This window comes from Cardiocondyla obscurior, linkage group LG03, assembly GCF_019399895.1.
Source record: "Cardiocondyla obscurior isolate alpha-2009 linkage group LG03, Cobs3.1, whole genome shotgun sequence".
Lineage (NCBI taxonomy): Eukaryota > Metazoa > Arthropoda > Insecta > Hymenoptera > Formicidae > Cardiocondyla > Cardiocondyla obscurior.
Window position 1 is genome coordinate 4,319,222 of NC_091866.1, and position 16,303 is coordinate 4,335,524.

General features: G+C 38.6%; 1 protein-coding gene across 2 annotated transcripts in view; it reads right to left on the bottom strand.

Moving 5' to 3' along the window:
* LOC139101230 (protein eva-1) overlaps positions 1–16,303 on the bottom strand; it is a 143,181-nt gene that overhangs the window by 35,627 nt on the left and 91,251 nt on the right. For both annotated transcript variants that reach the window (XM_070654241.1, XM_070654240.1), the window contains exons 4-5: positions 12,093–12,242; positions 9,595–9,744 (exon numbers count right to left, since the gene is read on the bottom strand). In XM_070654241.1, coding sequence (XP_070510342.1) covers positions 9,595–9,744; positions 12,093–12,242 — 300 coding nt within the window. The remainder of the gene's footprint in view (positions 1–9,594; positions 9,745–12,092; positions 12,243–16,303) is intronic.

Below are 16,303 nucleotides of genomic sequence, written 5' to 3' on the forward strand. Positions count from 1 at the left end.
TCGAATTGTACACGAACGTGCACCTTGTCGAGTAGTCGAGACTGTAACCGGCAGCTGGCTGCTAAACGTCCAGTTTTGACGTTACGCGTAACATCTAGCACCTGAAGTTGATAGACATCTCGCCAAGACTCGACCACTTGTTGAGAACTTGATATCACGATGATCTGTAAACCGTCACTACAATCGCAATATTACGTCTGGAGATGTTTAGCGAAATCATGGAGAGAGGAAGCGATTCAATAGTACATTAAGCACAAGATGGAAACTCCATAACGTTACAACAATTCGTTTACTTAGAACTGTAATTTAAATGCAAACTATGAGGGGTATACTTGTTACTTCATTACGTGTCCTCAAAGAAATATGCCAGCGCGATGGAAATAAAAATTGCGAGAGCCTTTCGAGGGAGCTTTTCAAAAAAAAAAAATACTTCTTTCTTTTTTAATTTGTTTCTTATTTATTTTCTCTTTAAGTTCAATTAGCGTTCCATTAAAGTAAAGAATCTGCAAACGTCGTATCGACTCCGAGATTTTCAATTATAACGTAATGAAATTTTTTCAAGAATCATGTAGCTATTATGCGAGGAAAAACAGATCGCGCGAACACTTGTTGAAGATTGCGAAGGCGACAAAGTCGCAGACGTAAGATAAATTGCGATGGAATAGCGGTACGGTATCGAGCAAATCCGGAAATGCTGAATAAGGAATGACGGGAATAAAGCGTGTTCGAGTCTCGACAATTCTTGATGTCTTCGATTGCTAAAGACATTGGCAAATGCCGCCCAACACCCGAGAGTTTGACGAGTTTTAACGAGTTTACCATTTAAAATATGCAATCATAATTAACGAGGCTGCCTGCAGGGAGTTTCTCCGATATTAAAATATTCAATGGCTAGCTTACTCCTTCGATCTCAACAACGGAATAAATTTTGTACAATTTCGCGAGCGCAGTAAAAAAAAAAAAAAGAAATCGGAGAGTTAAACGATAGTTAAAATTAATATTAAAAGAGAAAAATATAAACGTATATAAAATACATTAATAAATAAGAACGTAATATGAAACAAACCGGAGGATCTTGATTTTAACTCAATAATTTATTTGATAAGTTCTAGACAAAGTTGAATACGAATATCTCAAAATTCGAATATCTCTAAAGCGTTATACCGCCGTTTACACATGCTTCTCGCAAATAACGGAACGCATACAGATTAAGGCGTTTATTAATATGGATGTCCGAGTCGCGCGACACCGCCACTAATTGTAAGCATCGAAAACGATAGCAATTGATCGACGTGGAGCTGAATAGTTAAACGTAAATCGAATAATTCAAGGGCCGACGGTACACCGTGCGCAAATTAGCGCACGTCGACGCCGAAAGACGAATTATACCCGTCTGGACCTAGAAACAGCCCCCGCAACGCTCACGCATAATGCGTACAATGGTTAAAAGCGCCTCCGGGCTGCGTCATTCCTGCAGACAGATCCGAAATTATTACGAGCACAACTGTCGTGGAAAGCAAAGAGAATCGGCAACTGCCAGTCAAAGTTCAGAATTAACGTACGTTCGGTAGAGAAGTGTCGATACGAAGCAATTTCCAACGGAACAAAGAGACGAAGATATTCAAACGGAGGCGCTTAATAAAATTTATCCCGTATCTCTACGCGGTGCTTTTATTTCGCAATTTGTTAATTAACTGCACCGGCCAGCGGACGGCCGATGTGTGCGCGAACTGGAATTTTTTTCGAAAATACCCAAGGTTGAAAACCGAAATAGAAGGGAATCGACTTTGAGGGATTAGTTCATTAATCTTCCCCCCTCCCTCCTTCCCCCCCGGCATCACCACGTGATAATTTACTCTTTAAAATGGAAATCGAGAGAAATTTCCGGCAAAGGACCTTGAAAGTATCTCTCACATACACACGTTAACGTATTCAAAGGACAGTTTTGCTAGCGGCGAAATCTTTTAATCTTCTTACCCCGCCCTGTAAATTTTAGAAAGAACCAAAGTCTTTGCAGTTTTAGATTGCTTTTCGCGTATAGAGATTATGCAAATTTGTAGACAATTAATTAATACCAATATTAGCAGATTAATTGTATGTTTTTTTTTAAGTTTCAACGAGTATAATTATAATAATAATAATTATAATTACAAGCATCAAAATGCATGCGAAATTAGCATTAACGGCACACATACAACAAATATGACAATGTATTAATAATGAGATATGTCAAGAGAATTATTTAATGCATCAGGTTTAAAATTAAAAATTCTATATAATTAAATATTTATGGCAGAAAGGAAAACAAACAAAAAAATAAACATTTCAATTATTCACAATTCGTATATTCTTACGTGCCTTTTTACGTGCAATTATATTACGTGTTAACTGTATAAAAAGTATTCAATACACCTTTGAAGAAATATTTCCGATCATATCAGATTAAAAAATGTATCGTTGGCGATACTAAAGTATAAACATTAAAAAGTGATTTTTTCCTCCGGCGACTCTTTGATTTCCCGGCGCACATACGATAGAGTAACTAACTGTGTTCGTCAACATTTGCTTTTTCTTTGAAAAAATATGGTCAATAATATAGATCTCTTTGCACTTGTTAATATTTTGCTAAAGTAACGTTTTAGAAATACAGCAGATATTTTCTGAAATATCATCCACCGTTAATGCCCGCGATCTCGCAAATTTGCTGTTTATTAATTAAAATACGTCTCTGTAGCCAAAACAGATTGTGATATATTAGCCCGCGGCTATTTTCTAATGAAAATATATTACGGCTATACAACGCGATAAATATCAAACGTATTCTTGTGAATGATGAAGAGAGTGGAGACGCGGGACTCGAACGAGAATGTACGTACAACAAACGGTGAGGCGTCGCACGCGTGGCTTATCATTTAAACATAAATTATCAGTCGACGTCGTATAACGGCTTCGTCCCGCAAGGGTTAAATTCATTATTCGCCGTGTAAAGAATATTTTTCATTGCCGGGGCAGTACGGATTAATGGCTAAAATTCGAGGGGTCATTACCTCGGGATGAACGCTGTGATGTAAAGTAGCTATATAGCCATATGCGCCATCGAGTTGGCACTTCGATCCCTAATTAGCTTCGTGGCTACGCGAGGGCTTGATTTTCTATCGTTGATTGACATGGCTCTTCAGCCACGTGTCAAAATTCAATTGAGACGAATTGCCGTGATGCATCGGCGCTTCGTTAAGCAGGACGGAGAGCGTATCAATGGCCCCTATTATTGTAAATCGAACGGCTATTATGTAAAAGCAGTCGTGCGTCAATTCTAACTGTTCTATTGTAGTATTTCGAAAAATGTCGAGCCACAAAAATATATTAAAAACAAAAAAAAATAAAAAGAGGAAGAGATTTATAATAAGAAAAGTTTGGCAGCCCGAAAGGAATGGAAAAAAAAAGTTTAAAAGTGTTGCAAAACGCAAAAAAAAAAGGGAGAGGGAGTAAATTCAATCAAAGTTCCGTAGATGACTTTCAACGAGATTGCCCAATTAACGTCTCCTAAGAAATTATTTAAACGCATTAAGTTAAATGGAATAGTCTAGCGAACGTAATTAAAAGATATTTCCATAAATGGTTTTATATTGACAGACGACGCGTGTATACAAAATGATAAAATCAATCGGGGTACTGTCGGCTAAAATTGGTGATTCTCTTGTAAAAAGGGAAAAAAAAAGAAAAAAAATAACAAGGAATAATTAACCACGACCGCGTGCGCGACGAGACGGAAATAAACTATGAGGATAATCCATTTTTTTTTCGATTGATTGGTATCAACCGATATATTCGTATCGTAGAATTAAGCAACGCATTCATACATCGTTAAGCGTCGACTGATTTGGCTTTGGACGTAGGCTACGTATGTACATTCACTTTGTCAACGAGATCCCATGTGCGAAATCAACGCGTGATTCAGTTTGTACCAGAGAAATGGATGGTGAAAACCAACGAATTTACCTTCTATCGTTGCAGAGACGTCGATAATAATTAATATAACAGTCCCGATACAACAGGGGAATTTTCAGATTACTAATTTTTATCGTATGTACGCCAGATAATAACTATTATCGTGATTTATGATTAATTAAGTAACCCCATCTGAAAAAGTTTAGCCGAGTAATACTTTCGCGATTCGTATCTAGATTCAATTGAAATTATCAAACGTATTAGCGTTGCATCGAATAGAGAAGAGAATCGGAATTAACAAAAGTAAAATATTTATTTAATGAAAAAAATAATTAATATTAAATTTTTTTTGGTAAAAAAAATTTTACTTGAAAATAATACAGCACTTCCAATATAATTCTAGAAATAATTATTAATTGTATAAAGTTTGTTAGGCAATTAATTCAATTTGTACAATATACCCACAAGTATTAATTAAAAACGTCAATCTGCAGTAATTTGTCGAGAAAAACCTTGAAAACTTTAGTTATAGGAACCTAATTATACAAATCAAAACATAATTTAATTGCAACGTTGAATTAAGTACAAAAAAAAAAACAGCGATGAGATAAATTCGCGGCTAATGAACCACCGCTTATAAATAGAGTTGATAAATGGAATCAAGAATTGCTTTATAGATGGTACCGTGTTTTACTTCTTATAATTTATGAAAAGTTCGCGCACCACCTTGAAAAAGAAAAAAGAAAAAAGAAAAAAAAAAAAACATGTTTTGAATATTTTCCTCCCTAAAGTTTACCCTCTCTCATCCCTACCGACACAGTTCTTTAATAGCTTCTGCTGTAAATAAGTTCCGCTTGAAAAAGAGATTTTTTACTTTGCGGATATTACCTCGCGGAAAAATATATGCTTAACGCGGGTAGAGACTAATTTGTGACGATTAAAAATTTTATACATATATTATGGAGAAAGCATTTTATCCCCGACTTTATATCCCCGTAAGGTCCAAGTAATTTCTGAGAAGGCGTCCTTTTATTATATTTTTAATGTATGTTTCAATATAAAAAAATATATATATATATATATGAAAAAGTATATAACAGGGAATGAAAAGAGTTGAAAAATATACTTAAAAGACAAGACTTTTCTATAACGTCTTTGTAAAATAAAAAAGTAAAAATTAAAAAAAAATTATTTGTGAATTATTAAAAGTTTGTGGAATTGGAGCAAACATCTCAGCACAGCGAATCAAAATAATATAAAATTTCTTATCAAATTACGTTGCGTTGTAATAACGACAATTACGAACATATCGAAACTGATTAGCGTGTTTTCATTGATAATAATCGGTACGGACTCAATTATATCTCGCGGAGCGCGGATTTGCAGAGCTTTACTTTCAACTATAGAGCGATTGACGATCCACGCTCGTGTCGGATCAAAGAGGAGAAGGTGGGACTTTGATGTACATTGATAATTCATGCGGATCCAATTACACTTTGAAATCGTCTGATAATTGTTCCAAGTAAATACTCCAGGAGAACTTAGCAAAGAAGACAACGAATGAACGCGCTTTACAGAAATAGTATGAATAGTATGGGAAGCACGCTTTACAGAAATAATATGAATAGTATAGGAAGTACGTTTGATTCCATTTTGAATATCGTCATCCGATCGAAGGTGAATTTAATGGAAAGAATATTTCCGGAAGAGCTGTTCTCTGTATAATTTTATATTACCTTTAGAATCTGATTCTCATTTTTTTTTCTTTCCCTTTTTTTTCCCCTCGCGTGTTTTGCCATCTTTTAAAAATTGCATATCCTTATAAATAATTAAATTTATACAGCTTACGGTTTTGTTAATCTTGAAAAATAAATCGTTGCAAATAACATTAAAAACATAATGCACAAAATTTTAAGTATTATAACGTTTTAACTTAAAGTGCGAATATTTTCAATACAAAATACTCTGTACGATTTAAATATACATCTCATTAAAGCGAAAGTTCAAAGTGCAACGCGTGCAAAATTCAGGTATAAACGGACGCGATTTATAAAATACAATCAGTATTTCATAATAATCTTCCCACCTGTACGCATTTAGTATCGATTTTATCGTAAGCATATTGCAATGAATAAAATAACTTCGACGTTTATACAATTCGATTTTTTGAACCGGCAATCTACGTCACGAGAAAATTCGATTTACAACAAACCTTACTTTCTTATCATGTCAATTTATTATTCCCTGAGCAAGTTCTCTTGGCAGCGTGTGCGCATACATGCATGAGTAAGAAGGAACGTTTCATATTGCCTAGAATGCTTCGAATTACTTTAAGCGTAGTTCAACATGAATAAATTTAATAAAAATCCATTCTTTATGCTATTCAATAAATTTGCAAGAAAAACTTATTCCGAAATCGTATACGTGTTTTTCTTCATTTTTTTTTTTACATTACGTGCAAGAATAATCTCAATTTAAAAAGAAACGTAACGTATCGCTCTCACTTAAGGGTGAAAAAGGGAACTTAACAATCGATCATAAAACATTTACGTTGTCAGATTAGCATTTTACATTCATATGTAGTCAGATACGTATTTTTATAAAAAGGAAAAAAAAAAAGCACCGTTGTAAAATGTGGGTTTACGATATTTTAGAATGTTTGATCGCGAAGAGACGCGGCCGACTCGAATCGACGAACGTTTATTATTTCATGAATTTTTTCACGTAGCAACGAATGCGCATATTTTGCTCGTGGCCACCGGGACAGCCCGCGTGCCACGAAGAACTATGCATGACTCGCCGCCAAATTAGAATACCGAGCGACGATTTCTTCCTTTTTTTTTCTTTTTTATTTTTCCCTCTCGCAAACGTTGCCGGTAACAGGAACCGAAGTGACATTGACTAATGAGCTCGCATCGGACATTCACAGGCACATGCAAATGCGTTCTCGGCTACGTTGCACGAATCATAATCCGTACACGCTCGTTTACGGCCGGTAATTTGACGTGCGACGAGCCACGAAAAAGCCGATCGCGCGACATCTTATCTTTCCGCAACGCTGAAAAGTACTTTCCATTTTAATCACGGCTATAATTTGACCTAAAAAAAAATTTAACTCGAATCTTCCTAATCAATTTTAATCTGCGGGATATCAAATATGAAAGAGACGCCGTCGTATCTAAAATTTAGAATTATTATTTATTTCTTTAGATTAATTATGTTAAGTAGAAATAATTCGTTTAATCGACGACTACCGTAACGTGGCCACCATGTTAAAAATTCACGATACATTAAAGTTAATATTAAATATAATATTTGGCGTATAAATACTTTGATAACGCGTTAAATTGCGTAGAGGTAGCGAGTAAGATAGATGTGAACATAAACTAAAGTCGAGAGCGGCCGGGAGCGTAAGCTGCGTGCGTGTTTCGCGTAACTTTGATGTTACTACTGTCGCATTCCTTACCCGAAGATCAGGCAGATGCTACACAGGAGCAGATATATGCGTTAAAAAAAAATATAGTCAGGTGTATTTATGTTTGACGGACAGAGCTATCGACCAACGCGAATTAGCTCTTGCAATTAATAATCTTTATGCGGAGAGTATTTATAAAAAGCGTTTTGAGAAACAGTACATTCATTTCATGGAAAAAAAATAAAAATAAAAATTTATAAAATAATAAAAATTAAGCTGACATTTACCCTCGTGGCACGAAGCAAGTCGAACGAGAAAACAAATTAAAATCGTAAAAAAAAAAAGAACAGCAGCAATCGAACAATAATAAAATCTTTACATCCTTTTTATAAGCAGTCTTCGAAGTGTCATCAAAGCGAGATCAAAAAAGAATTCCCTAAGTGTGAATACTATAAGTAAAAATATCAAACCAGAAAACATTGCAATTCATTATCTACTTTTTATTCTTCTTCTTTTTTTTTTTTTTTTTTTTTTTTTTATTGTTGTCAGTTCTTTAAGTAGGTTTTATAGGGACTAATTTACGAGCTAGTTTCTGCCAGGAATAAATTTTATTACAACGTGTTTTTATAACGCGGTACCTTCTTTTCCACACTTTCCTTCCTTTGTTAAAAAAAAAAAAAAACGTAAAAGATGGTTACGATTAATGTAAACGAGGTATTCCGCAACAAAGTAATACCCAGTTATAAGAGCGGGCTGCGCTATTTGCTGACAAAATGTACGTGTGTACTGTACGGAGTATGTGTAATTTCACTCGCGAGAGTAAAAAAGATTGGAGCATGGAGTAACACTGTGACGACCTGTGCGTCGCTCTCGCGGGAACGGCATAAGCATCCCCGGCAAGTAGTATAAAACTTCCCCTGTTAACGTCTCCCAATTCGCGTGCAACTTCTCGCGAAGAATGTTATTGCAGCGTTGCGGCTTCTCTGAAAAGATTTGAAGATTTTCGCGAAGAGAGTTTGTACACGGGCGTGTGTACTCGCGCTCGAAAATTCAACGACGATGCAAATATTGCGGCCAGAGCGCATTTACCCCGCACAACTCGTTCAACACATTTTTTTTCTTTTCCCCCCTTCCCCGTCTATTTTTTTTTCGTGTCGTTAAATCGCGGCGAGTACTTTATTAGTTTTTCAAAAACGCGGCAGATCGGGACAACGTAATCGTGCGGTCGCGTGAAATTATTATTACAGATCCACCGGTACGTAAACAAACGAGTAAACACGCAGTCTAAAATTGCAACTTGCATCGCAACGATAGACGGAAACTGGAGTTTTCCGTTCTCGAGGGGATGTAACGTTCTGCGACGTCATCCCTCGGAATACGGATCCCGGCGATGCCGCTCGTTAGTTTTCGTCGACAGTTTTCACAACAGTTTCTTTCGCTATTTTTCGTGACGCGTCGTTCCTGAGGAGAGTGCCCATTAAAAATGTCGAGGACGAAATTCAGTACGGATGCCGCGTGTCGCGTCGGGTCGAAGGCGAGGGAGACCTACCAACGACGTCATTTTGTTTAAAGCTGTCGCCGGTTCGTTGCTGCCGCGCCGAGTCACTTCGAACCTCGCAATAAAATAACTTCTCCTCAGAGAAGGAGCGTTCCTGCGCTCATTATACGCCATTGTGCAGCAAGCTCCGGATAGATCCTCTACCGAACGCGTTATTGCACGGCCCGTGATATCAGTTTTTCTCGCTGCTTTTCAAAGATTGCAACGGTGAATCGCCGCTGGCTACACTTCCTCGGAAAAACGCTCGTACAATTTTCCCGTTTAAATAAGTAATTACTTTTCTCTCTGTACGAATAGACTAGATAGATACTGAACTTCTTACTTGTATTTTTCTTTTTTTCTCTCTCTATTTTTTTTTATAATGTTATTGCAACTCAATCATCAACCCTCCCATCTTATTTGCGAGCTAAATTACGAACGGCAGAATAACAAAGCGCATTATCATATCTTATCGTACAAGAAAATTAATTAATGTTTGAAAAATTAATCGGATTTGATTTACCATGTTCGAATATCTAGCAGACTATGATGTTTGCGTTCTTTGTAAAAGGCATACGTGAGATTAATTATTTTAGATAAAATTTAACGTCAAAAATGAATTATCTTGCGGCGCAGTGTATATTTTGTCGTTTTATGACTGCGAATTAAGAACAAGAGAACGTGTCTCACTCACCGCAGGTGTAGACGACTTTGAGATACGTTTTGCTATCCGGGCTGCAAGGGTCTGGTCTGCCAAACGTTGTGCTGTTAGCCACCACCGAGCACCGCCGTTTACCGTGGCATAATTGCATCACGGTTTCCGTTGCAAAGTCCATCGTACAAGCTGTATAAGAATATAACAACAGTGATACAATACGTAGAGTGCAAATTAAGAAAACGAAAAAGTCCTTTACGATTCAATATAAAATAAATTACCTAAAAATTAAAAAGAAAAAAAAAAAGAAAAAGAAAAAAAAGCAGAGACAAAAAAAAATTTACAGTAACAATTTCACAGCGAAAACGAAAGAACTTAACATTCTAAACATATAAATTAACAAAGATTAAAAATAGAAATTTTTTTAAACGCATAACGCATAAATCCACCTTTGTTCGGTTAAATTAAAAGTCACGTGAAAGATTACATAACGTAAATACTACACGAAACGCAGTTTCCACGTGCAATTAACTCTTCAGGTCAAGACGAGCGAGAGAAAGAATTACTTTGCGAGTTACAAAGCTCGCGTTTAAACGTCTCTGAAACATCCGCGAGGATTTTTACTTGCGATTTAAAGCGGATACCCCTCGCGCGACCGTTGTTCCCGTTATTGAATAAGATTTCAAAAAGTCGGCCGACAGCGTGCATACACACCCGCGCCGAAGAAAGAATGAGAATTCATCGATTCGACTTCGCGCTGAATGACAGAAAAGACGGGCGAATACAAGAAAAGGAGGGGAGGGAGGGCATGGAAGTCTTCCGGGTTTCCGATACTCTTTTGTGCGAGAAAATGTACGTATTGCTCGCGCCGGGTTGAGACGTGACGACGCAGCATCTCGTAGAGGGATATCAAGGCGACCGCGAGAGCCCATTCATGGTGAAGAAGCACGAAAAAGCACTATTATAACGCGGCACCATTCCGCAGATTTTGTTCCTTATTGTCGCACTCAAGCGGCAAGCAACCTTTCGATCCTTCGCGTTAAAGGGTAGCTCTACGAGTTGCCGGATGATGGCCGGACAAGTGGACCAAAGAATTGTGTTGGATGGAGAGATTTATTGGATCATCGTGAACAGAGCCGAGCTATTCATACAACTGTAAAACCAGAATTTCCTTCGCCCGTTAAAGGAATAGAAATGATATTTTCTTTTACAAAGACCAAAGGGGGGAAATAAAATAAAAATCTCACTTTATGAAGTTAACCGAGATATATTAATTTGTCCGCGAGTTCGTTGCAGCCGGTTTAAGATTATAAAAAAAAAAAAAATTAATCGTGTGCACGTAAAGAATCGTTTCAAATATTAAAATAATTTTAATTAAAAAATATATTATTAAAATTTAGAAAACCAGTCAGGGTAAATAAGAGCGCGTTTAAACGTAGACAGTGAAATTTCGACGGCGTAGAATTAAATGGCATCGTTAAAGTATCAGCGGAATAGTCTTCGTGGAACCTCTCTCGTTTAGCGTTTTCTTCGTTCGCCCTTCGTAGGAATCGATTGATTGGACGGAACAAAAAGTCGTCGTGGGAACGCGAACGGTCGACTGGAGCATTCATTCGCGAGTTAAAAGAATTTACTTTGAAAAGTTAAATAAAACTGCGTCTCAGAGACGAGAGGCAAGCGGCTCTCTCTCTCTCTCTCTCTCCTCTTTCTCTTTCTCGCTCCTCCTGAATTAAAAGTAAAGCGGTGTGAGCCTGTCCTGACGCGCGAACGCGAATAACAAGCTTTCCTCGATATCAAACGTCACATTTGGCGCCCAAATGCATCTGTCGGTCATTGAATTATCCCTGCTCCACTTGGGAAACGGAAACACCCTACTTCTTTTTTTTTTTTTTCTTCTTCTTCTCTTTTTCCTCCTCCCTTGTTCTTTTTTTAAGAACGCTCTGCGGAAGAACTCACTTTAATTTTCTCTTCCCCACATCGCGCGAACCTCATCCGAAACTTCGGCAACCGCGGAAGAAAGAGTCGCAATCTCGTCGCCAAGTATGACAATAAACTAGGACAAACATCGTACTTGAAGGCTTCTTCGTAGAAAGATTCATCGGCGAAAGAAACATACGACGGAATTGTCAATCGATTCCCCCCCGTTTTATCACTAAAAATTGAAACGTCTGAAAAATCTCACGATTGCCGCCCCGTCCCGTCACCTCCGCAGAATTTCGATTAGATATTAATATACGATTGGCATTGTTACTTTAGTGACGCGTAAGATTTATGATACCTCGGCGAAATATCGTCGCGTTAATATTTTCTTTTTTTTTTCTTTTCTTTTACGAATAACTTATTCAAAATAACGCGTCGTAAAATTATCTCGATATCGAAACGTCAAGAGCACGCGATAATTCGCAATGCTGTTAAAACCTTCGAAGTAACGTTTGATTACTTGATCGGAACCTTGAGAAGAATAAGAAAGAGTTAAAGAAATGGGTTATAATTAATGAAAGAACGGCGGGTACGTTAACATTGACAACGGTACTTACTTTCTTCTTGCACACCCAGCGGCTGCGGACATTGCAGAGACTCGTATTCCGTTCTACCGAAAGACGCGCTGAAAATCGCCACCCTCTGGCCGGGGTGGCAAACGAGATTGATGACTTCGTTCTCGCAAGCGACCTTACTCCTGAATTCATCTGAAACCACAAAACCGGCTTTAAATAAAGCTGCCACAGTTACCGCCGCCGCCGGCCGCGTAAAATGCAATTATGTTCACGCAACGGTTTATGAAGTGTACCTTATTAGCGAGCAACCGTGCTTGTTTCTCGTTATTCTCGCGGTAAAACAAAAGAGCGAAGCGGGGAAAACCTTTTCCCCGTTTTACTGGAAATTACCTACGACGAATCGTGGAGTTCTGCAACTGAAATTTTGTCGTGAAAGAAACACGATCGCATTTTTTTTTTTTTTTTTTTTCCATGAACGGACGCTTTCTCGAAACGAAACAGACGTTGTCTACTACTCATCTCGTTACGACATAACGTTATACTTGCGAATTTCAATGAACTGGAATGGCTTGCAGCTGCTGATAGTACGTTTTTGCGCTTTTGCGGAGTGCAGAGTGCAGAGATCGCGTTTGCGCTGACAAATTTCTTGCGACGGACGTAGTTTGTGAGATTACGGATTGCTGGCATTTGATTTTGTGCCACGCGTCAAGGTGTCAAATCGTGAATTAGATTCCCGATAAACTAAAACTAATCTAAGAGAAAAAAAAAGAAAAAAACTTTACCCGATTTTCAATTATTTCGTTATCTTATATATTTTCTATAAAGTTGAAGTTTTGTCATATAAATGCACTTCAACGCGCCAGAAATAACGAACGAAAAGGTATATAATATTAATCAGTAAAAAAAAAAAAAAATTTATTTGGCGAAAACAGTTTGCCTCAAGTGCGGGAAAAATTGCATTTGAATGTAATTATTATCGATAAAACATTCATATTTAATGGAGCGATTTCATAAGAGCAATCGTAAATTGCCCCGCGCTTTCGGAACGATAATGCAGCTCCTTTTCCTTTAAAAAGTTAAACGGTTTCATTCTCGTATGTCTTCTGCCCTCGTAAACTCGCAATTAAACGCGTTATTAAACGCAGCCTCGTCGCGGCGAAATTGGCGATAAAAATTCTAGACGTACGTCTGGGCGAATCTACCCCGCGTTCGAGTAACAGTAGCGAAAACCCGGCGGTAACTCGCTGATGTATCGCGATTTTGTTGCGGAGGAACAAGTTTGACCATAACCCGGGCGATCCCATGCCGGGCAACATCTTTTCATACCGCGACCATGTTTCTTCTCCCACGCGCGGAAGTCGGCGGGTGCACTTATGCTCGAGATAAAGTGTTATGCCCTGCTTTATTGAGTTGGCGATTTACGGTGGTTGCCTTCGCTGGCTTCTCGAACTTCTTTCGCCGGTGAACCGAGGAGGGCAACGGCCATCGCGATTTAAGGCGAAATTACGTGCGGCGGCGAGGCACACCGCGCGCACATTGTTTGACGCGGATTGCTTCACCCAAAAACCGCCCGGGCGTGCCAAAAGCTACGTAACGACATCGGCTAATCTTGCCAATCCGCAGTATCAGTTAGTTTTTGTCTTTATTTCGTACCACCATAAACATTGGTCGACCCACATCTAGTTTTATTATTTTCCTTTTTTTCCCTTTTTTTTCATTTTTTTTTCCCCAGCCATATTTTCACCGCTCTGACAAAAATATCGCGTTTTTTTTAGATTCATATATTTTTCCGTTTTTTCTCTACGCGCAGCGTACAACCTACACCGAGCTTTAACTAGCAAGAACAGTTGTACCGATACACTACTCTCGCAGCAGTCAGTTTTAAAACATTCAACTTTAATATAGTAAAATTAATAGAGATTATCCCGGCACTTTTTTAACGTATTCTATGTGCTCTTTATCCACATCATTATATACACAATTTCAATATAAACATCAATTGGCCTACTTTAATTCAATATCATATTTTAATATTTTCGTTCAATATCGGCTATATTTTCAACGTTACTTTAATGCTTTTAATTTCAATTCTGATAAATCACGTTTTTCGCATCTGTATATTTTCCATTTATCCTATCCCATATGCAGCTAACAAAAACATCTCTAATCTAAACTATAACAAGCACATGTGCTATCGTTATTTCGCTGAAACAAATAATGCTTTGTTTAAAAAAAAATAATAATAATAACAGTATTGTGTTCCACTCGCCTGTATATTTCTGCCATTTTTCTGCAATTAACCTTATTATTTTTTTCTCCGCGACTACATCTATAGAATCAGAAAGTTAAGTTTATCCGAATCAGGCATGCCCGAGTGAAATAAAGACTGCTATTGCCTTACTGTAGCGCCATAATGAGTCGCGACTTTAAAACGATGTCAAGATGGTTTGCTCATTTTAATGAACAAAAAGAACCGCGTTATCTACATCGTGTAAAATTACATCGATTCACGTGCCCTTAAGATTTTCCTATCTGGGATATGTCCGTATCGCGCTATTACGGCCACGTTACATGCAAAGTAAAAATCGCCATGCCATACCTGCCGGGGCTCTCTCGAGGCTCGTATCCACGTAGAAGTGGCCAGCGCTATCCAGCGAACATATCAAAGACCGGGGCGTCAATGGCCCGTGAAATTTCGCCCGGAAGAGCGAATCCATGGTAAACGAAAGAGAGAGAGAGAGAGAGAGAGAGAAAGAGCGAGAGAAAGCGAGAGAGAGAGAGAGATAGTACTCGCGGAACTTCCTTATTGCCGTGGGATACTCTGTGAAGCTCGTGCAAGAGAAAGAAGGAAAGAGGGAGGGGGATAAAAAAAAAAAAAAAGCGAAAGAGAGAGAAATGTCCAGTCTGGGGCTTTAATTGGCAAAAAAGAGAAAGCACCGCCATGGCGCGGAAGAGCGGTGGGAAAGAGGGTTGAAAGGGGAGAGAGGTAATTCCCTCGACGGCGGACTACTCGAAGCGACAATGGAGCCGGTTCCTCGCTTTTTCAGCAAAAGGCCGGGACTTCGATCGACCTACTTTTCCTGACATCGATGGAATCTCCAGTTTCCACGTATGCTCGTGTGCACGGGGGCGGGAGCGAGAAAAGAGGTAAACGCGGGCGAGTACGTGCCCTTCTCTTTCCGACAGGGCACGTCGGGTACCCGGCGCCGGCCCGTGTACGCCGACGAATGGAATTCTTTTCAAGGTACGTCCGGCCCTTTTTCGAACGCTCCACTTCGATGTGGTGCAGGGTGGATGCGAATAACGCGGGCAAGGAATACGTGTCGGGGGTGACCGACAAACTTAAGGAGCTGATGAGAATGGTCTATTAGCACCAGAGATGAAGTAAATTATTACACGCTCAGAGCGTGTAATAACGATCTTTTATAAAAGGCACGGTGTAAATTATTAAAAAAAAAAAATTTTTTAAATATTAAAAAATTAAATATAATATACCTTTAAATAGATAAAATAGGCTGATCAGTAATTAATATAATACCGTATTTTAATGTACTTACGTACGAAAATAAACACCGCTTTGAATGCAAAAGCTTTAAGAAATTTCGCGGCGCAACTTGCTCGTAGGGCAACTAATATGATGGAGATATCGAAACTCCAAAAACCATGCTTATTCATTATTATTCGCATACGAGTATGTGAATGTTATCCGATTGCGATCCCAGTGCTCATTACACAAATGTAAATCCTATTCGCGATGCGAAACATGAAGCCACCTCGTTTACTCCTCATTACATTGATCATCGGATTGGGCTCTACGGAGCAAAAATTGATTAGACAGATTGAGCACGTTTCGTACAGGCGGCTTATTGTGCGTGTGCGTCGGTGCAATAAGTGGCACGTGTTGTCGTCGGATAGATTTGCGGGCAGCGCGTGAGGTGTCGGCTGGCTTTGGCACGTAACGCGACACCTGTAATATGTAATCGTCCCGTTGATGTATTACAGAGGACAACCGCGTTAGCCACGTACAAGCGTCATCCCATTGCTCGAGCGTTTCATTTTTGGACGAAGTTCTGACGCGTGTAAATACGCGGAACGCGAATATACATTTTAATGGATTCGCGAATAGAACTTTATTCGGAGATAATGGATTCTCCTGCCTCTCTTTCCCTCTGTTTCGATAAAAACGCGTCGTAAAATCATCGGGCACGCACGTATCCGCGGCGTTCCGATGCCGGCGTAGTAAGCAAAATTTC